The sequence below is a fragment of the Triticum aestivum genome, chromosome 1B (genome assembly GCF_018294505.1).
Source record: "Triticum aestivum cultivar Chinese Spring chromosome 1B, IWGSC CS RefSeq v2.1, whole genome shotgun sequence".
Taxonomy (NCBI): Eukaryota; Viridiplantae; Streptophyta; class Magnoliopsida; order Poales; family Poaceae; genus Triticum; species Triticum aestivum.
The window spans coordinates 437297149-437320337 of record NC_057795.1 but is presented as its reverse complement, the minus strand read 5'-3'; the positions used below and the strand labels follow the sequence as shown (position 1 = coordinate 437320337).

Genomic DNA, 23189 nt, shown 5'->3' with positions numbered 1-23189 from the left:
GATATGGTGGTGGGATATGGGACGAAAATAAACCGGACGAAAATAAACCAGACGAAATATAACCAGACGAAAATAAACCGTGGACGCAATCCTACCAACTGCTCCATTAGGAGTAGAGATTAGGAGTAGAGATTTTATTAGTATCTGCTGCATGCTGGCTGTAGTTTAATCTGTGGGTCCTCACAATGCATGCAAGCATGCTACTCCACAGTGCAAGGGCCAAAACATGGACGGCTACAATCCAAACAATGATCACTTACCAAAATTTTGGTCATGCCCTCACATTGGTCATACCAAAAAATTGATGGGGCTAGATGGGGCACAATCCAAACAGCCCCTTGAACTTCTCGCTATCATTGGCGCATTGTTCCTGTGCGCAAGGTTGTGCAGTGCATTGTGTCATGGTTGACAACTCTGCCCTTCAAAAAAAAAAAATAGTTGACAACTATTCCATAACCAAGACAACCTCTTTGCAATCAAGCATTGATAATCCAACAAGATGAAAAGGTTGTATATACTCTGTCCATGTCACATTGTTCTTGGAATTGTCAATGTCAATTTAGTTTTATATTCCTTTTTTCCAACAAGACCCTTAATGTCAGCTATGAATACCATGACAATGCATGATGTACCATCATATCCTATATAAGCAAATAGATTATTCCACTAATATAATTCTCTCAACATGTACACACATAACCTTAATAAACAAATAAAATAAATCATTTTTTTAGTTTTACTTCTGATATTACCAATAAAATATTTATCTTCTAAAGAAATTCAAATCTCATCAAAATGTAGTGTAACCAATTCTCGCAGCAACGCGCGGGGTATTGTCTAGTTTTAAAAATGAATCGACCCGTGGCCTCATAAATTGACCTTGAGACCACCAGGGCCGGGTCCAGAGCCGGACCGGCCCGTTCCCATGCAGATCGTCAGATAACATTTTCGTAATTAATTTGGACCCAAGGGAAGTAGTAAATTTAATTGCGGCTCGGCAGAGTTGGACCGCGTCCGGAGGTCTACCGAACCGAACGCGCCCTCAACCGCCTCTTTCCGATCTATACCTCAGCCCTAAAAAAAACTTATGTCCAGCTGCCACAGCCTACGATCTCGTGCCACACGTGTCGCATCTCGCCCGTCCAACCCCAACTACTACTTCATCTGGGCCGTCCGCTTCGGCATGGCAGACGATAAATACCTGTCCTCGGTGTATCCTCCGACTCCGAGCAAACCACCAACAAAGCCGCCGCGTTCTCCTCTGCGACACGCAACCTTTTCCCCTCCCCCTATAGACTAGACCAGATCCTTGATATAGAGAAGAACACGCTACCTCTGTCTCGGCAAGGTGAGCCCGTGCGTGAGTCTGTCTACCATGAATTTTCCCTCGAAACCCCCGTGTGCTCTCTGGTTCGCAGGTTCCTCGTCGATCGACGGGCTGGGCTTGCGGCCGTCTTGGAGCGAGATGCGAGGCGGCTGCATCTTCCGGTCTGCCCGTCCGTCGAGTCAGATCTGTTATCTGTGAGTATTTTCCCCCGCTGAGACCGTCTCTACCGCGTGATTGAGGTGTAGATCCGTCTTGCCTGACGTTCTGTGCCGGTATGACTCGTAGATCTGATGGCCCGGCGGCGGATCTGGGGGTTCCAGGCGGTCTCGGGTTGACTCTGCGGTGAGGAAGGCGTCTTCTCCGACGTGCACGTGTGGATCCCGGCTTCTCCGCCTCGCGCGACGACGGCTCTTGTATTGATAATTATCTGATGATATCTCGATAATTATTACTCCCTCCGTTCCAAAATAGATGACCCAACTTTGTACTAAAGTTAGTATAAAGTTGAGTCATCTATTTTGGAACGGAGGGAGTAGATCTAAGAGATCGGAGGTAAGAGCATGTAACAAGCGAGGTGATCGTGCCAAGAGGGAAAAAGGAGTGAAAAAAGAGAGATGTGACATCTAGAGGCCTTTGCCATGTTGGGTGCGCTCGCATGGCAGGCCGCCACCGTAATAAAGATGGTTCTTGTGTCCCGGGGGGAGATCGCACGGGGGTTATTCTGTTTTAGCCCCGGGGTCTCCCCCCATCGTGTCCTGGTGTGCTCCTTTGTCTGCACCTCTCGTCCGATCCGATCTTCCTGGCACAACGTTCTACCGTCGCGAATCGATCATGGAGCTACCGACCAAAGACCAAAGGTACAATCGATAATCTACAGCTGAAGCATACATAAACTTAAGACAAATTACTGCTCTCGTAAATTGTATTCTGTTCTGACATCGTTTACACAGGAATTCGTAATCACTGGAACCTATTTAAGTTACTCTCATAGTTGTGGTAAAATTATTCGTGTGATTCGCTGTTGCATTCGTGTGATTCGCTGTTGCATATAGTACCACATCACAGCTCAAATTTGCACTTCAATAACAATCGGCGGTCCAAACGACCAAATCGCTTTGGTATCAGATTCAATATATTTTATTTTTTCCTCAGAATATGGTATATGTGTCAGGTTGTTATTGTGTCTAAATTTATGTTAATATATTTGATGATCACAATTTGATCTTGGTCTCCTATTTCAATTTGTAAACTCTTACCTAATGTAGCCTGAACAGCTGTATGATCGGATTGTATAGTACACAAATGAAATCTACAGTTATCTTCCCTGGACCTGGACATCATATTTGTTCTAATCGCCATTGGCTGAACCACTATGAAGAAGCCTGCCTTGATTTTGGAATATGTGCTCAGCAGAAGAATCTAACCTGGGACGTGGACCTCAATTCCGGTCATTGTAGGCCCAGCAGACTTTCAGAAACTGGTTAAGATGTGCTCTTCATCAGTAAATTATGTGATATTTGATTCTTCTGCAGTTAGTCCGAAGCTGGTTAAGATGTACTCTTCATTAGTAAATTATGTACTATTTGATTCTTCTGCAGTTAGTCCGTGGTTAGTTTTAGTTCATACATTGCTTTTATGCCACACATAATTTCATATTGAGCAAGTCTATTTTCAATCTTCTGAACTATTTTTTTCCCATTATAGTTCCAATATATCTGTCAGTAGTTTTAGTTGTGTTTTTGTCCAGTTGTGTACACATTCTGTATAGGGATTTTCGTGGATCTTGTGCAGTTGGTTTATTGTAGTACATAGTTCTGTGTTAACTGCAAAATTCATGACATGGTGTAGGTTGATAAATGAATTGGTATGTGCAGATAATTTCCAGCCATTTATTAGTTAGATCTGCACTAGATTTGGCACTGTTCTGCAGTACTTGCCGCAGCTACTGTTAATATTGTTAAGTCTGGAAATTTATGTTCACCCTCCTCTCCGCAGTACTACGTCATTCAGGGTGTATTAGTCTTTGTCCTATTTTGGGTCAAAGTTTGACCATATGTTTGAATGCATGTCACCAAATTATATTGTTGAAATTGTATATGAGTGTAGTTAACAATTTATTTTTGCTGCGCATATCCTCCATCCCAAAATAAGTGTGTTGATTTAGTACATGTTTTTTAACTAAAGCAGCAACATTTATTTTGGATGGAGTATTTTATTAGTTAAATTTATGGTCAAAATATGACCCAAAATATGAGGGGATTAGTGGTCTTTTTTGCATAAAAGAGACGTACGTGTTTTTAGAAAAATATTAATATCTTAATTTATGTATTATTTGATTGCTAATGAGAATTATTTTCATACTTTATTGATTAAATTAAAATGAAATACTATAATCTTGGTCAACTGTACGTTGTATTCTGGAACGGAGGGAATAATATATCAGCCAGTCTGTTATAGTTCATTTTTGTAATGGATCTTTCTCTGTTCGGAGAGTTTCTCTGTGGATCCAGGGCATATGCCCAAATCCCAGATGGAGGGTGGTTCAATTCCACAAAGATTCTTTGTATTCTGGAACGGAGGGAATAATATATCAGCCAGTCTGTTATAGTCCATTTTTGTAATGGATCTTTCTCTGTTCGGAGAGTTTCTCTGTGGATCCAGGGCATATGCCCAAATCCCAGATGGAAGGTGGTTCAATTCCACAAAGATTCTTTAGTTTCTTAGCTAAAATTTAAGCAGTGTCGAAACTGTTCGGAGGGAGTAATATTTGTTGCACCATCAACCATGAACGTCCGCTCATTGGTTAAAAGCATGCGACATGTCGGTAATAATATGACTCCTTTTAAATTTGAATAATGAAAACATAAGATATTGTGAAACAGTACTCCTAATTTTTAACTGATTTTAGTTCATCTTCATTTGATTTTTTGCTTTATGCTAATTACACACAATTTCAACTAAAGAAAAGAAAATAGACTGAGATCCAGGAAAGAACATACTGAACTTGGACTGGAGTACGCCACAACTCGTTACCATCATAGCCTGAAGCACAACCGGTTACCATCATAGCTTGAAGCCCTGAAGAGTTGTGTGTTCTGGTATGTATTTATTTTCTTTGTTATCATGGGCAATAGTCTTTGTTGGGGAGGATGGGTTTAGCTTTCTCAGCCCTAGGATCTCCTATTTGAACCAATTAATAAAGTGAAGTGTGTTGAGCCTAAAAAATGCTGATGTTTATTTTGTTTATTCGTTTCTTTTAGGTATATTGGCTCATTAACAAGTTACAATGGGTTGCACATATTTCTATAGGTTTTGAAACATGTAAATAAGGGTAAACAACACTATAATTTACGTTCTGACATGTTTGGAATGTGTAAATAAGGGTAAACAACACATATGGGAACATGCATTTGCGTTGTTTACCCAACACATATGGGTAAACCTCCATTATGGTTTGTAGTCGTGTGCGTTTGCGTGTCCCGGATATCTCAGGATCGGCTTTGTAAGAGGGTTACCTCATCATCTTATATCGTTCGACTGTGTACTTTTTTTTTGCGAGAAAATTTTCGATCTATTCATTTTCAATCATGGCAGTACAACGAATACCAGAAATAATAGAAATCACAGGCACAACTTGTTGTAGTAGACAGTCGAGAAGTCGTCGTGCTAAGGCCCCGTAGGACCAACGCACCAGAACAACAACCGCCGCAGATGAAGAATAATGTAGATCAGAAAAATCCAATCCGAAGACACACGAACGTAGACAAACAACGACGAGATCCGAGCAAATCCACCAAAGATAGATCCGTCGGAGACACACCTCCACACGCCCACCAACGATGCTAGATGACCTTTATTCCATCCTCAGGGAGCCACCGCCGTCTCGTCTTCCTGAGCAGGACACAAACCCTAGCAAAACTAAAAGAAACGATTAAAAACGGAGCCCTTCCGTCGACCCTTGCCGAGATTCACTGCGCCCCCATGGCCCTAAGGCCATCGGAGAGGAGGCGGACCTGCGGCAGCGGTGGCGGGAGGCAAAAACCCTAGCTTTTTGTGGAAGAGAAGGAGAAGGCGGCGGCTAATGTTACTTTATTTATAAAGCGGGATGAAAGAAAGACACTACGTAAGTAGCAAAGTATATCCGTCTGCTATATCTTTGATGTTGAAAACGAACGAGAACCTTAACCCCAACTTTTTGTAAAACAAGAATGACTTTGTATTTGTTTTTTCCTGCTTAATATATCGGCAACTATACTGCTGGTTCCTCAAAAAGAAAATTGTCTGAATTGTGAACTCTGAAATGAACAACGAAAACAAAAGAGGTCCCGATAAGCAATGACTTTTTCATGTATAATCTAAACTTGTTCAGAACAGGCTCGAGCTGCCTGCATATTCAGCACAGAGGTACAGTCGAAACGCTGTGCATATTCAGCAGAGGTACACTCCAACCGCCTGCATATTCAGCAGAGAGGTAAAAAAGAATGACGACGAACTGCACGGGATGGGACCGATACTGCTTATAACCTACAAAAAATTCCCTATGAACGTGATCTACGGACTAATCCCCTCCGTGAACTTCAACTAACCTTCCCTTGAATGACTGAATCCTAACTAGCCTATCTGTTGGCCTCAATGTCATTCAGTAGCAAATCTCCGGCAAGGGCATCTCCCACGCTTACCCAAACCGGACACCGCGTCCGCCCGTGGACATGGATGCGAGAGCCGGCCATCCAGATTTCAACTAACCGGACAAATTTAGGACAACGGTAACGCACATACGTATGATGGGAGTCAGACTCGCTCACTCATCCTATAACACACAGACTGGATTTTTTTTCAAAACTATCACGTTATTTGAAGCAAATTCGGAAACTACAGCATGCTTTGGAGAAATATCAAGTCTAGCACCCTGTCGGCCAGGTGTTGGCCGAAAAGGGTGCTTTCGGCCACCTCTAGGCCGAAATAGGGTTTTCGGCCATGCCTTGGCCGAAAAGGTGCAAAGCTGGCCGAAGAGAGGTGTTTTCGGCCACCCTTTGGCCGAAAAGGACTTTTTGGCCTAGTGTAGGCCGAAAAGTACTTGTTGGTCAATCGTAGGCCGAAAAGTACTTTTTGGTCAATTTTAGGCCGAAAAGTCCCTTGGACCACCTTTTTCCGTTAACTATTGGCCAATGTATTTTCCCGCCAACCCCTTCGTTGATGCAACCCTCTTGCCCTTCGATGATGTGGTCCTTTTGCCATCCGTCGATGCAGAACTGTTGCCCTTCGAGGATGCAGAAGTCTTGCCCAACAGATAACGGAAAGGTGGGCCCAAGGGACTTTTCGGCCTACACTAGACCAAAAAGTACTTTTCGGTCTAGTATAGACCAAAAAATACTTTTCGGCCTACATTTGACCAAAAAGACCTTTTGGGCCAAACAACAGCCGAAAACAGCCATTTCGGCCAGCTCAACCACTTTTCGGCCATGGCAAGGCCGAAAACCCTACTTCGGCCAACAGTTGGCCGAAAACTACCTTTTCGGCCTGCACGTGGCCGACAGGGTCATAGTTTTGCATTTTTTTCAGTATGTGCTATAGTTTCCGAAATTGCTACAAAATACGTCATAGTTTTGAAAAAAAATTCACAGACTGCGCCATGTCACCACATCCACATGCATGCATGTGGGTATCTTTTTGGATTTTTATTTTTTAAAATATTGATCTCTTAAATGAAAAATCCGATTGAAGATCCATTTTCACCATTAAATCCTCGCGATGAGATCTTCGTAACTAGATCTCATATCAATATATTTCACCGATTTTTTTGGGATTAAAAGTTGCCAGTCTATTGTACATGAATTGCCATGATGTTTATACCGAAGTTGCCATGATATATTTCAGCTATTTTCTTCTACATTTAAAAGTAATTTTTGACATTATAAAACGGGGAGTTAAGAAACTAGACTTGCCATGAACCATAAACTAAAATTGCCATGATCTATGCACTTAAAATTGCCATGTTTCATACAAAAAATAATTTTCATGGTCAAGGTACTGGAATTACCATCATCAAAAAATAAAATTGCCATGCTCTACAAACTAAAATTGCCACATGACAACTATAATTTAAGCACTATGATAACTACAGTGTAAACATCATGGCAACTATTGCGTAAAAAGAAATTCACCGAAACATATCAACATGGGGTCTAATTTTGAAGATCTCGTCGAGACGGATTTAATGGTGAAAACAGATTTTTAATTCAATTTTTAATTGGGAGATAAAAACATTTTTAAGCCAAAAATAAAAAATGTTCCTGCTGATGTCATGTGTTCATACGTGGCAAAATGAGTGGTGATGGAGACGTGTGAGCGATGTGCAGGATGCCACACGTGTGGGCGTTATTTTTTTCCCAAATTTAATATTAAGACGGATTTCATTCATGTTCAGACATAATTTATATAGATCGACCGATATTTCGACCGTTTACCTTACAACTAGAAAAAAACCCAAAGCTTGTAGCGGATGACAACATCGTCCACGTGGCCGCCCTACCCGGCTACACCACCGCCGTTGTCGTCCTTCCAGTGGTGAAGGGTGCGGGTCCGCCGCGACAGCCTTGTCCGTCCCTTGCTTGGCAACCGTGCAGGAGCCACTCTGCTTTCTCCTGCGCGGTGCGGACGGCCGCTGCGACCAATCCCGACAGCGTTTGCAGAGCCCTCGCGACGACCTTGCCCCTATCGGCATTGGCGGAGGAGTTGCTAAGCGACCATTCCTCGCGGATCTTAGCGAGCTCGCCGTCAAGGCAGCGATGGCGCCTCATGGCCGTCTCTGCAGTGGTGACGGAGCGGTTGAGGGCCCAGGTGCCGGCGAGGTCGGGGTCGTTGACAACCTAGTCCAGCACCGTGCCCGACTTGGCGAACGTGAAACGGCGGGCAGTCTTGCGCCGCTTATTCCACGCCGCCTGGCTTGCCGCCCTTTCCTCAGTGGAAACGACAGCCCGCGATCCCGAGGGACCGCAGCCACCGAGGTAGTGGAGCATGCGGCCGCACGTCTTGGTGATCGCGGATGGAAGTTGGTCCTTGATAAACTGTCCGCACTGGTTGCAACGAGTCCAGCCAGTTGATCCGTGTGTACCAGCTGTGCAGCGGCGGTGCCGTTTTGGACGTCGGCACGTCCTTGACTTGTGTGTGTGTGTGTGTGTTTTGGGTGGGGGGGGGGGGGGGGGAGGCGTGCCGGGCCACGCTCTACGAGCGATCGCTCCGTCATCAGCTCTATCTCATGGATGAATTCCTTGTTGGTCAGAGCGGCCTCAAGAGTAGGTGCGGCTGCTCCTTCGGCGCCTGGTTCTCCTCGTCGCCGGAGGAGATGATGATCTCCTCCTTGTCGGAGGAGCCGGCCTCCGTGGAGGCCGAGTGCCCTGGATATCGAGTGTGGTGGCGCCATGAGCCTAACGAAGATCCACGGCTACCGCTACCCACCGGTGTGGAGAATCAAGATTTTGGCATCGCCGGAGGAGGAGAGGCTCGGGGAGGAGGTGTGGATGGCCGTGGCCAAGCCATGCGAACGGACGGCCAACCTGCTTCAATGTGGTGCAGCGACAGGAATTGGCGACACTCGAGAGGTCGTGTCGGTCAGTGTTGCCCTCCCGTCCGGTCACGCCGCGCGGCTTCAAAGCCAGCCGCTACATGCTCTGGTTGGCATGAATGAGGTGCAGGAAGTGGCGTGTGTTGGATGAAAAGCGCCATTTGATGAAAAAATGAAACCCGGATCGCCGAGCGGACCGATAGAAGAACGCGCTGGATGATAAAACATGTCCGATCCGAACGATTGCGGATGATTTGAGAGTCGGCATTGCAGATGACTAAGTGTAGCATTGCTCGGCCAGGACTAGCCACGCCAATACTGAAAAAATGGATGGCCTTAGAGAGATTCATGATGCACAATTACAATGTCTCTAAGATAAGTGACTGCTTACCTTTAATCTACCCCAAATGAGAAGTATGGTGATGACATCCGCGTCGGTCGGTCTTTTGAATTTGCGAGAATCTTCAAACGAAAAGGTTGAACAAAGTGGACGGCAAACACACTTTAAAGAAGAAGTCCTTGGCCAAAGCAGGGAAGGAAACCAGAGGCTGGAATTAAGATCCTTCCGTGTAGAACGCCCTTTCAACTTTCATGGTCTTCCCCACGACCCAAACCATGCAAGACTAGTTAGAAAATGACTGCTCGACCAGGCAATAACCAACATTAAGGCAGTAATTAATCTAGTCCCCAGGATGACCAAAGACCCGTTCTCTCTCTTTCGTACCCGCTGCAGCCTGCTAACCATGTACGAGCCACGTTGTTTCCTAGAGTATATATTACTTGTATATGGTGGGGTGGGGTGCCCTTACTTATACAGCTCTTGCGCTCACTTTGCTTAACCTCGTACACACATCACAAATTCATCCTTGCATCACATTCACGAGAGGTGGTCCTTCATTAGCACGATTACTCAGCTACCTGACCCTGATCATCGTCAAGGCAAGACATATCGAGCCACGACGATCTTGGAGGGATGGATGACGCGCTGTCGCAGATTAGCGAGGCGTTCCGGCTCGCCGGCGAGCTCATGGGTGAGCTCCAGGCCACCCAGAACGGCCCGGCCTACATCGCCGCACGCTGCCACGGCATTGTCCATGCCTACAACAGAGCCATCCGCATGTTGCAGCACTACGGCGTGGGCGACGTGGCCGCAGCCGCCGCGCCGCGTGAGCTCGACGCCGGGCCGCGAGACATCCTGCGCCTGTGCAGCACGGATGAAGCCGGCGCCAGCCAGTTTCTCGGAGAGACTCCGGCGCATTTGGCCCACCGGAAGGAGCCATTCCACATGCCGGCCGGCGTGTTCGGTGCGCGAGTGGCGCCACAGCATACGATGTGCGCGGGGGCGGGCGTCGCCGGCACGTCCGGTGGCCCGATGAGGAGGCTGCCGTCGTCCAGGTCTCCGCCAGCGGTCCAGCCACGGCAGGGCAGGAGGAGGTACGTACGCGAGCCCGTGCTTTGTTCTGGCAATCGTTGTATTTTGGGGGTCAACGGTTCAAACGCGCAGACCATTTACCACGTCATTGGCCCAGAAATGCCAGCGAATTTTCCTAATCCCCCGTAGGGAACGTTCACTGCGACAGGGCATAGGGGCGAATTGCTAGGCGAATCATGGGTGGTAAGAACTTTTTTTTTTGCAGAAAATAGTGTGTATTTATTCCTCTGAAATAGTGTTACAGTCCGCTAATACAAAATATTGAACACTGTCTGAAACTCGGTGTATCAATTTTCTTTTGCAATTTAATATATTTTGGTACAGAGGGAGTAGAAGGAGACCGTTCTTTGCCGTATGTTGTTTTCTTGTGATGACACTACTGTTTTTATTTTTTGAACATGATCGAGGAAGAGGATCTTCATCTGAATGCATTTACTCAAATGGGTCATAAATGGCCGGTTTACAGATTTGCGGTAGTGCACGAGAAGAGGTACATAAGTCGTGACATGGTATCAATTTTGTGTTATTGTGACCTAAACCTACCGATCCAGTGTGAGAAATCAGACATGATGTTTTTAATTATTAGAAAACCTAAGTGTTTTGGGCGTACCAAACCTTCCATAGGATGGTGAGGGCAACTGTTGGCCAAATGTCATGGTGGAGACCTCTGAGGTGTTGCAGATCCACAATAAGGTTGATGAAAGTTGGCGCAGGTAACTATGCATATTCAGAAATGCACAACTACTGGGCATAGCACATCCTTGAAGGGGTCATCACAGGTGAGGTAGGCGGAGTCGTGGATGATAGTCTTGCGAAGCAGGTTAGCCTACGAGTTGAGACGATCTCGGAATAGTAGCCACCCGAAGATCAGTACCTTGATAGGTACCTTGGAGGTCCAAATGTAGTGTGCGTTGTGGTCAAGTTGTGTCTTTGCGGGGAGAGTCGATATGCGTACCATGAGGAGAACGTCCAAATGTGGGTGAGATACCTGCTGTCGGTGGCGTCGTTAGGTCGGAAGTACTGCAACAAAGAGATATCATCGTCGAACTCAAAAGAGACAACAGGGGTGAGGCGGTTCCGTAGGTTAGAAAAAAATCCATGTTGGTTTCTTTATAATATCCAGTGATGGTTTTTAATACGCCTGTGAGCCTTTCATGTCGTACTTCTCTGGTTTTGGTATGGGTGGCTCCTATCTGAAGCATATACATAGTTGAAGAGCCTAGACTTTCACGCACGGACAACTGTCATCAACTTCGACCTAGTAAACATGACTTTCCTTAGTTTTCATGATTCGTATTGTCGTTGCAAAGTGTCCTCTTCTGGAAAGAACCAACCGGCTGCAATGGTGTCAACACAACTATTTTGAACATCATTCTTGAGATACCTTCAAATGTGTGCATATCAATGCATGGAAACCTAAACACCCCGCACATGCCATCATTTCCTTCCTGCCCTTATCCGCAACACAATGACACACGACCAAACACACTTGAGTAACCAAGATGTGGTCAGAAGCTGTAAAAAATATTATTTGTCAATGACGTATGATGGTGTCCCGGACCAAGGGTCTCTCAGCACGTGACCTGCTGGGCTGGGCTGAGGACCCCTTGGCCAGTTTTGTCCTGAGCCCTTTGGGCGGCCCATGATGCACTTTACGAATGAGACTCAGGAAGTACCGACGTAACAGAGGGCTCTTGTAATCCTAGGCCTTGGTATTTAATAAAATCGGGGCCTGGCCAGTCGATAGGACACCCCCCTACTCACATTAGAAATCATAAAATCTCCTAGTAGTTTTACATGTACTTTGTACACACCCCAAAACAATAAAACACAAGTAGGAGATAGAGTTTTATCTCCTTAGAGAGCCTGAACATGAGTAAATTCTGTGTTCTTGTTACCATCGCCCCAAGACGCATAGTTTAGGATCCCCTACCAAGAGCTCTGGCGAATTTAGCTCTAACAACGTACATGGCCCACATTGAATCCATAACTCAGAGTGCCGGGAGCTTGCTATTTCTAGTGAGATAGAAGATAAAATGCTAACAATATTTCTTGGTTGATGACAAGGCCTACATAAAACACCCATCCTGGAGGGTCAAGAGCTCACCATTTCTAGGAAGCTTAAAAGACAAATACACACCCTAGGGTTCAAAGGCAAATTGATGCACCTTTTTCTTAACACGGAGATAATATATTACTTAGAGGACTCGGGATTTCTAATTAATATATGAAAGATCTAGCTAGCTAGTGTGCAAGAAATGGTTATAATTTGTTTGTGTCTCCTAATAAGTTAAGCTAATGATGTGGTTTTTGTTTCTTTTAGGAGGGAAAGCGGGAAGAGGGAGATGGTGTTGGTACCTGCACAGCGGACGGGCAACACTGAACTTCCACCAGACGACGGATACACGTGGCGCAAGTACGGCCAAAAAGATATTCTCGGCTCAAGGTACCCAAGGTAATGAACACATCCAATTACTTCATTAACTCATCACTTTTGGTGTATGCGTGCCTAATTGCCCCGTTCATTATACCAATTTGTTCCACTTTTTTTTGCTTTCTCAATCCAAGCGGGTACACTTGTGAGGGCGGCAATAGTGATACATTCACTGCCTGACTAGTCACTGGTCAGCAACCCCACAACCCCATCGTTGCTACACTTACAAAAAGATTTCGTACGAAATTGTCTCACCATGTAATGTGGCATCTTTGGTTGGATATTCTCTGCCCCTGATAGCAAATAGAGCTAGGTTAGATCCCATAGGTGTAGCCTGAATATGTAGCAGTTTTTATTCCCATTTATTGCTCTCACGTGTGCCTCGTTATGATGTGTAAGGGTGAAATTAGTTAGGCATGACCATGCATGCATGAGGAGTCTTCCTCAATCCTGCGTGTACATACGATGCATTAGACCTCCTGTAGTGAGGATATCGTAACAAGTCAGAGTCGTTTGCTCAGGTTTAGGATGTCGATGACGCCTTTAGGGGAAGAGTGGTCACGATGACGCATGCGTGCTGTCTCTAGGGTGTGCGTGGGGTATCTTATGTGTGTCGCTCAGCGGTTGTGATGGTTTTCGGCCGGTTTTCCTTAAATAAACTAAGTAATCTGATTTTCACTCAGTTTCCCCTAATTAAATGAGCAGCTCTCTTCTTATTAATAAATACAGGAATCCTGCCATTTCAAAAAATAACAAGCATCATGCATAGAATAAGGTGACATGCCATCAAATGAAGAAAGAGAAAACTCGATAACATATCATGATACCGTATCGTATTAAATGATATGTTACTATGTGTCATACAAAATGATAAATAAGGTCATCTAAAATAATTACCTATGATACTATACACTATGAAGGCATGATTCCTCTTATTACAAGTAGCCTTATACAAAGAAGATCTTCATTGCAGATGAACACTTTCAGTTAAGCAATAATCTACATCATGCATGCATATACAAATTAATGTAGGACAATGTTCAAAGTAGTGCATGGTCTTAATCATACATAATTACAGAGTAAGATAGAAATACATAGTTTGGAGGATGACTAGAGATTTTTGGTAGTAGCCACTCTAAGATCCATGAATGCAGTTCTCAACACTCATGCCAACATAGTACGTGTATCATGCATAACTACATGACAATCTTTGTTTGTGATGATGAAATTGCATGCTCAATGTAATCAACAGGAGCTACTATCGGTGCACTCATAAGAACTACTATGGTTGTGATGCGAAGAAGAAGGTGCAGCGCTTGGATGACGACACCTTCATGTACGAGGTAACATATTGTGGCGACCACAGCTGCCTCACTTCCATCACCCCGTTACTCATGCTCCCCACAGCTAGCACCACAACCTCTGCTGCCAACTCTCCAACCGCCGCGACAGGCTCCGGCCTCCCCACTAGAGACCTCCCCATGGAACTGGCTGAGAGGACGCACTCGGCCGCGTTGTCCATGCCAGTCAAGCTCGACATTAGCTGGATGCCGGCAAGCTTCCAAGGCCATTTGGCGGGCTCTGGCACTGGCATGGGGAGCATCGCCAACATGAAGATGAACGTGTCCACCGCACCGAGGGACACGAATTTCCCGACGCTGGATCTCGGAGACGTCATGTTCAACTTCGGCAGCAGCATGGACCACATTTTCTCTTCTTATGATCGACATAATAAATAGATGGGCAAGTATACACAAACAACGATATGGATTATTGGTTCTCTTAGTAAATGATGTACATAGAGCGCATGATAAGCCTGGTTCTGGTCATTAGCTTGATTTATGCATAGCTATAGCCTTTAGGCGAAGTATGAATGTTCAATTTCTATTTCCAATTTCCTAGTTATAATGATTGGAGTTGGTGGTGTGGTCCGTTTAGTCATTCCCCACCACTATTCTCATTTCTGCCAACTGTCGTACCTAATCAAAGCTAGCATACAATATTGTTGATTCAACCAAATCTAACCAAAGTAAACTATGCTTGCTGAATTTAACTTTTGAGTAAAATGTTTAGTCATCTTGTGGGTGATGATTATTATTGTGCAATTCAATAAGCACTATATTGATGCACACACATGTGAAGTCCGTATGTGTTATTAGATCAATAAAAATTGTGATTTATCCCATATTTTTGCATGCCATGTTGGTCGGGAGTACATATTGGCGTTCATTAGTATTAGGTGCTCTCTATATGGTGTGCATGACACCATTAATATTCATAGCACTAAGGTGTCCAATCTATCAATGAGAAGTACACATCAATTTGAGTAGAGTCGACGTTCATGATCCGACTACAACGAGCGACGATGTTGCGCCTATGCAATCGCTAAATCAAGTATAAAGTTGTTACTGACCAGCTGGAACACGATCAAACTGGTTGCCTGGGTCTAATTTCCACAAACAATCAATAATGAATAAGAACCATGATATGAAATCTGGACATTATGAATAAGGATGAACTATTGATGAAATTTTGGGTTCAGTAAACGATCTTGACCTGGTTGTTGGACACAAATGAAGTACATGAAACTGTAGCTGTGAAAACTCTTGACAAAATAAAATAAAATCTGAGTAAAGATGTCATAGGTCGGTTTCCTCCACTGGTATAGGTTGTAAAAACTGCCTATTGTCTTGTATTACGAATTTACATGGACCTAGTCGAGAAGTAAGACGACGCAACACCCATTAAAAGCTTTAATGAAAATATGATACGTAATGTTTTATGTTTTGTCCATGTCTTCATACGCTATTGCGATGGCTTTAGTGTCCTGAAATCTTTTACTTGAAGTTCCGTTGTCATTCTCCATGCGCTCACATTCACTTTCATGCTCTAATGATCATCTTATCATGTTCGGGATAGACCCTATGCAAAGCGTATGAAGACACAAGTGTCCTGGCTGTAGTAGTGAATACATCGTTAAAACCAAGTTACCCCTTTGCTTAGGTGCATAGGACGCCTAATAAAAATCAGGTGATCCAAGCGTAGAAGTCACCATGCATCTCATGCACTTCGCTCCCACAAGCAAATTATTTCACCCGTGAAAAATAGCCAATCAAAACCCACAACGCCCCTCTCCCCTCAATTTTAGTGGTAAATGAAGGCAAAAGAGAAAAGGAATGCACTAGTGGAGGTGCTCGTTTGGTCACTAGGAAATTAGTTATACATGCATGGTCCAATCAACGCCCACTAAAACCGCTATGCACCCGTGCAAGCTCGTTTTCACCTAGCCCAATCCATGCGTGTCTAGGTCATGATGCCCATCCTTATAGTAAGTGTAATAGGATGATGTAAGCTGGCTATAAGGATTAAAATTATATTTTTACTGAGTTAGATGTGATAGAAGAGGAGACAAAAGTGAAGCGACTGTAAATTAAGAGCTAGTTGTAGTAGGGGCTTCAAGAAACATTGTGAGATGTACCATGTATTAATAAAGTAATTTTTTTGTAACTAACATCTATACATGTTGGCTATTAGGATGCCTATAGATGACTTGGCAACAAGATATAGCCAACACTTGGCTCTACTATTAACCATGCTCTTAGAGAAAGTGCAATAAGGAGCTTATAGCCCGCTTGAGAAGAGAGGCAAGAGAAAATTACTGGAAGTGGACTCTTATGCAAGAGCCCAGTTCTATGAGTGCTCATAGGAAAATGCAATATATACAAAGAAAAAGAAACAAAGAAGGTTGAAAAATGTACTAGTCCAATAGTCACCCATATAGCTTACATTACTATACAAGTGACTATAGATAATAACTCTATAGGACACGGCAACTGCATATAGCCAAAAACTTACTATATTATTAGTCATGCTCTAAAGTAGGCTATGAGCCTGCTTACATGACACTTTTCCCATGTGAAGGAGAGAGACAAGAGAAAAGAGAAGCAACCGACTCTCAGGCAAGAACTGACCTCCACGCGTGCACCTAGGTAAAAAATTTAAATGAGGTGGAAGACAGAGATAGAAAAGGTGTATTAAAGTAATAGCCAACCTTACTATACGATGGAGTAATTAATAAGTTACCTTTTAATGCCATGTCAGTTTTATATAGTCCACGCTGGCTCTACTATTATCCTTGGAGCACTCAAAAGTGCATTAGACATCTGACAACCCAAAATCATTGTGAGGGCTCATAGGAGGCCGAGTTTTATTGGTTTTAAGGGCATGGTTAATAGTATAGCCAACTATTGGCTGTACGAAGCTATGATAATCCCCAAGTGCAAGGAATCATCAAAGCAATTTCCAAAGGTGAAAGTGACAAGTATGGAGTGTCGAACCCACAAGGAGCTAAAGGTAAGATCAATATTCTCTCAAGTCCTATCTGCCACTGATACAACTCTACGTACACCGAACGTTTACTTCCATCTAGAAACGAGAAATAAAACTATGTTGTGGGTATGAAGTGGATAACTTTGCATGATATCGGAGAACTAAAATATAAAATAGGTGATGTTAACATAAAGTTAGAATATATTACAATATATTATAAATAGCGAGTGTGGAATAATGACGGATCGGTGTGAGGAATTGTCCTAGGCAATTGTTAACAAGATCGGTAATCGTTGTTGCAATTTCATATAAGGGAGAGGCATAAGCTAACATACTTTATCTACTTGGATCATATGCACTTATGATTGGAACTCTAGAAAGCATCCGCAACTACTAAAGATCATTAAGGTAATACCCAACTATACATTAAAGTATCAAGTCCCCTTTATCCCATACGCAACAACCCCCTTACTCGGGTTCAAGCTTCTGTCATTCTAGCAACCCACTATAAGAGAATCATGAACGTATTGCAACACCCTACAACGGGAATCCTTCACGTGTGCGTGGCACAAAAGGCACCACATGATAGAACCAAAATAAAACATACAACTCAAACCAATCTAGATCATCAATCAATCCAAAAGACAAAAGAAATCTACTCAAAACATCATAGGATGGCAACACATCATTGGATCATAATATGTGGCATAAAGCACCATGTTCAAGTAGGTGATTACAACGTTATGCGGGAGAGTGGACCGCTGAAAAGGGACGAGGAAGGTGATGAAGACGGTGATGTTGATGAAGACGATCACCGCGGTGATGCTTCCCCCAGCAGCACTCCAGTGCCACCGAGAGAGAGGGGGAGAGAGTCTCCCCCTTGTGCTTCCTCCTCCATGGCCTCCCCCCTAGATGGGGAGAGGTTCTCCCTCTGGTCCTTGTGTTGGAAATATGCCCTAGAGGCAATAATAAAATGGTTATTATTATATTTTCTTGTTCATGATAATTGTCTATTGTTCATGCTATAATTGTGTTATCCAGAAATCGTAATACATGTGTGAATACGTAGACCACAACATGTCCCTAGTGAGCCTCTAGTTGACTAGCTCGTTGATCAATGGATGGTTACGGTTTCCTGACCATGGACATTGGATGTCATTGATAACGGGATCATATCATTGGGAGAATGATGTGATGGACAAGACCCAATCCTAAGCATAGCACAAGATCATGTAGTTCGTTTGCTAGAGCTTTTCTAATGTCAAGTATCATTTCCTTAGACCATGAGATCGTGTAACTCCCGGATACCATAGGAGTGCTTTGGGTGTACCAAACGTCACAACGTAACTGGGTGGCTATAAAGGTATACTACAGGTATCTCCGAAAGTGTCTGTTGGGTTGACACGAATCGAGACTGGGATTTGTCACTCCGTATGACGGAGAGGTATCTCTGGGCTCACTCGGTAATGCATCATCATAATGAGCTCAATGTGAGGAAGTGGTTGGTCACCGGATCATGCATTACGGTACGAGTAAACTGACTTGCCGGTAATGAGATTGAATGAGGTATTAGGATACCGACGATCGAATCTCGAGCAAGTAACGTACCGATTGACAAAGGGAATTGTATACATGATTACTTGAATCCTCGACATCGTGGTTCATTCGATGAGATCATCGTGGAACATGTGGGAGCCAACATGGGTATCCAGATCCCGCTGTTGGTTATTGGCCGGAGAGCTGTCTCGGTCATGTCTGCATGATTCCCGAACCCGTAGGGTCTACACCCTTAAGGTTTGGTGACGCTAGGGTTATTAGGAAGACTTGTAAGTGATTACCGAATGTTGTTCGAGGTCTCGAATGAGATCCCGGACATCACGAGGAGTTCCGAAATGGTCCGGAGGTGAAGATTTATATATGGGAAGTTGTCATACGGTCACCGGAAAAGTTCGGGGGCATATCGATATTGTACCGGGGCCACCGGAGGGGTTCCGGGGGTCCACCGGGAGGGGCCACCTCTCTCGGAGGGCCTCATGGGGCGTAGTGGGCAGGGAACCAGCCCCTGGAGGGCTGGGCGCACTCCCCTTAGGCCCATGCGCCTAGGGTTGGGGGGGGGGAACCCTAGAGGGGGCGTCCCCCTTGCTTGGGGGGCAAGCCCCCCTCTCCTTGGCCGCCGACCCCCCTCTAGATCTCATCTAGAGGGGCCCGGCCCCCTTCCCCCTTCCCCTATAAATAGAGGGGCGAGGGGAGGGCTGCACACCACATCCAAGGCACAGCCCCTCCCCTCCCCAACACCTCTCCTCCTCTGTTAAGAGCTTGACGAAGCCTTGCCGGAGTACTGCCACTCCATCACCACCACGCCGTCATGCTGCTGTTGGAGATCTCTTCCTCAACCTCTCCCTCCTCCTTGTTGGATCAAGGCGCGAGAGACGTCTCCGCTCCGTACGTGTGTTGAACGCGGAGGTGCCGTCCATTCGGCGCTAGGATCATCGGTGTTTTGGATCACGACGAGTACGGCACAATCAACCCCGTTCTCTTGAACGCTTCCGGTCGCGATCTACAAGGGTATGTAGATGCACTCCTCTCTCTCGTTGCTAGATGACTCCATAGATTGATCTTGGTGATGCGTAGAAAATTTTAAATTTCTGCTACGATCCCCAACAGTGGCATCATGAGCTAGGTTTATACGTAGTTTCTATGCACGAGTAGAACACAATTTTGTTGTGGGCGTAGATGTTGTCAATTTACTTTCCACTACTAGTCTTATCTTGTTTCGGTGGCATCATGGGATGAAGCGGCCCGGACCGACCTTACACGTACGCTACGTGAGACAGGTTCCACCGACTGGCATGCACTAGTTGCATAAGGTGTCTAGCGGGTGTCTGTCTCTCCCACTTTAGTCGGATCGGATTCAATGAAAAGGGTCCTTATGAAGGGTAAATAGAAATTGGCATATCATGTTGTGGTTTTGGTGTAGGTAAGAAACGTTCTTGCTAGAACCCTATTACAACCACGTAAAAACATGCAACAACAATTAGAGAATGTCTAACTTGTTTTTGCAGCATATGCCTTGTGATGTGATATGGCCAAAAGGATGTGATGAATGATATATATGTGATGTATGAGATTGATCATGTTCTTGTAATAGGAATCACGACTTGCATGTCGATGAGTATGACAACCGGCAGGAGCCATAGGAGTTGTCTTAATTATTGTATGACCTGCGTGTCATTGAATACCGCCATGTAATTACTTTACTTTATTGCTAAACCGTTGGCCATAGTAGTAGAAGTAATTCGTTGGCGCGACAACTTCATGAAGACACGATGATGGAGATCATGGTGTCATGCCGGTGACGATGATGATCATGGCGCCCCGAAGATGGAGATCAAAAGGAGCAAAATGATATTGGCCATATCATGTCACTATTTGATTGCATGGGATGTTTATCATGTTTTTGCATCTTATTTGCTTAGAATGACGGTAGTAAATAAGATGATCCCTCATAATAATTTCAAGAAAGTGTTCCCCTTAACTATGCGCCGTTGCGAAAGTTCGTTGTTTCGAAGCACCACGTGATGATCGGGTGTGATAGATTCTAACATTCACATACAACGGGTGTAAGACAGATTTACACATGCAAAAACACTTAGGTTGACTTGACGAGCCTAGCATGTACAAACATGGCCTCGGAACACAAGAGACCGAAAGGTCAAACATGAGTCGTATAGAAGATACGATCAACATGAAGATGTTCACCGATGATGACTAGTCCGTCTCACGTGATGATCGGACACGGCCTAGTTGACTCGGATCATGGATCACTTAGATGACTAGAGGGATGTCTATCTGAGTGGGAGTTCATTAAATAATTTGATTAGATGAACTTAATTATCATGAACTTAGTCTAAAACTTTTGCAATATGTCTTGTAGATCAAATGGCCCACGCTAATGTTGCCCTCAACTTCAACGCGTTCCTAGAGAAAACCAAGCTGAAAGACGATGGCAGCAACTATACGGACTGGGTCCGGAACTTGAGGATCATCCTCATAGCTGCCAAAAGAGCATATGTCCTAGATGCACCGCTAGGTGAAGCACCCGTTTTCCCAGCAACTCAAGACGTTATGAACGCCTGGCAGTCGCGTAGTGATGATTACTCCCTGGTTCAGTGTGGCATGCTTTACAGCTTAGAACCGGGGCTCCAAAAGCATTTTGAGCAGCACGGAGCATATGAGATGTTCCAAGAGCTGAAAATGGTTTTCCAAGCTCATGCCCGGGTCGAGAGATATGAAGTCTCCGACAAGTTCTACAGTTGTAAGATGGAGGAGAATAGTTCTGTCAGCGAGCACATACTCAAAATGTCTGGGTTGCACAACCGCTTGTCTCAGCTGGGAGTTAACCTCCCGGATGACGCGGTCATTGACAGAATCCTTCAGTCGCTCCCACCTAGCTACAAGAGCTTTGTGATGAACTACAATATGCTGAGGTATTTTCAATGCTGAAATCAGCGGAGGTGGAGATCAAAAAGGAACATCAAGTGTTGATGGTCAATAAAACCACTAGTTTCAAGAAAGGCAAGGGTAAGAAGAACTTCAAGAAGGACGGCAAGGGAGTTGCCGCGCCCGGTAAGCCAGTTGCCGGGAAGAAGCCAAAGCATGGACCCAAACCTGAGACTGAGTGCTTTTATTGCAAGGGAAGCGGACACTGGAAGCGGAACTGCCCCAAGTACTTAGCGGACAAGAAGGCCGACAACACCAAAGGTATATGTGATATACATGTAATTGATGTGTACCTTACCAGTACTCGTAGTAGCTCCTGGGTATTTGATACCGGTGCGGTTGCTCATATTTGTAACTCAAAACAGGAGCTGCGGAATAAGCGGAGACTGGCGAAGGACGAGGTGACGATGCGCGTCGGGAATGGTTCCAAGGTCGATGTGATCGCCGTCGGCACGCTACCTCTACATTTACCTACGGGATTAGTTTTAAACCTCAATAATTGTTATTTAGTGCCAGCTTTGAGCATGAACATTGTATCTAGATCTCGTTTAATACGAGATGGCTACTCATTTAAATCCGAGAATAATGGTTGTTCTATTTATATGAGAGATATGTTTTATGGTCATGCCCCGCTGGTCAATGGTTTATTCTTAATGAATCTCGAACGTGATGTTACACACATTCATAGTGTGAATACCAAAAGATGTAAGGTTGATAACGATAGTCCCACATACTTGTGGCACTGCCGCCTTGGTCACATTGGTGTCAAACGCATGAAGAAGCTCCATGCTGATGGACTTTTGGAGTCTCTTGATTACGAATCATTTGACACATGCGAACCATGCCTCATGGGCAAAATGACCAAGACTCCGTTCTCCGGAACAATGGAGCGAGCAACCAACTTATTGGAAATCATACATACTGATGTGTGCGGTCCAATGAGCGTTGAGGCTCGCGGAGGCTATCGTTATGTTCTCACTCTCACTGATGACTTAAGTAGATATGGGTATGTCTACTTGATGAAACACAAGTCTGAGACCTTTGAAAAGTTCAAGGAATTTCAGAATGAGGTAGAGAATCAACGTGACCGAAAAATAAAGTTCTTACGATCAGATCGTGGGGGAGAATATTTAAGTCACGAATTTGGTACGCACTTAAGGAAATGTGGAATCGTTTCACAACTCACGCTGCCTGGAACACCTCAGCGTAACGGTGTGTCCGAACGTCGTAATCGCACTCTATTGGATATGGTGCGATCTATGATGTCACTCACCGATTTACCGCTATCATTTTGGGGATACGCTCTAGAGACAGCTACATTCACTTTAAATAGGGCACCGTCTAAATCCGTTGAGACGACACCGTATGAATTATGGTTTGGGAAGAAACCTAAGCTGTCGTTTCTAAAAGTTTGGGGATGCGATGCTTATGTCAAGAAACTTCAACCTGAAAAGCTCGAACCCAAGTCGGAAAAATGCGTCTTCATAGGATACCCTAAGGAAACCATTGGGTATACCTTCTACCTTAGATCCGAAGGCAAGATCTTTGTTGCCAAGAACGGGTCCATTCTGGAGAAAGAGTTTCTCTCGAAAGAAATAAGTGG

At 44.6% G+C, this 23189-nt stretch overlaps 1 protein-coding gene and 1 long non-coding RNA gene across 2 annotated transcripts; both read left to right on the top strand.

Moving 5' to 3' along the window:
- The first annotated feature begins 1139 nt into the window (after window positions 1–1139).
- LOC123129506 (uncharacterized) lies at window positions 1140–3205 on the top strand. Its single transcript, XR_006463675.1, has 2 exons — window positions 1140–1521; window positions 1613–3205. It is a non-coding gene; the product is annotated as an uncharacterized lncRNA (long non-coding RNA).
- Window positions 3206–9864: 6659 nt separating this feature from the next.
- Window positions 9865–14496, top strand: LOC123078829 (WRKY transcription factor WRKY62-like). The gene is made up of 3 exons (XM_044501459.1): window positions 9865–10325; window positions 12647–12778; window positions 14010–14496. The coding sequence occupies exons 1-3, from the start codon at window positions 9865–9867 to the stop codon at window positions 14494–14496; spliced, it is 1080 nt and encodes a 359-aa protein (XP_044357394.1).
- Window positions 14497–23189: the final 8693 nt, after the last annotated feature.

Bases quoted from the DNA above. Each gene is read 5' to 3' on its own strand.
- LOC123078829 (XM_044501459.1), top strand. From the start codon at position 9,865: ATGGATGACGCGCTGTCGCAGATTAGCGAGGCGTTCCGGCTCGCCGGC. The intron at 10,326-12,646 runs GTACGTACGCGA...TGTTTCTTTTAG, and splicing joins CCACGGCAGGGCAGGAGGAG to GAGGGAAAGCGGGAAGAGGG. The intron at 12,779-14,009 runs GTAATGAACACA...TGTAATCAACAG, and splicing joins CTCGGCTCAAGGTACCCAAG to GAGCTACTATCGGTGCACTC.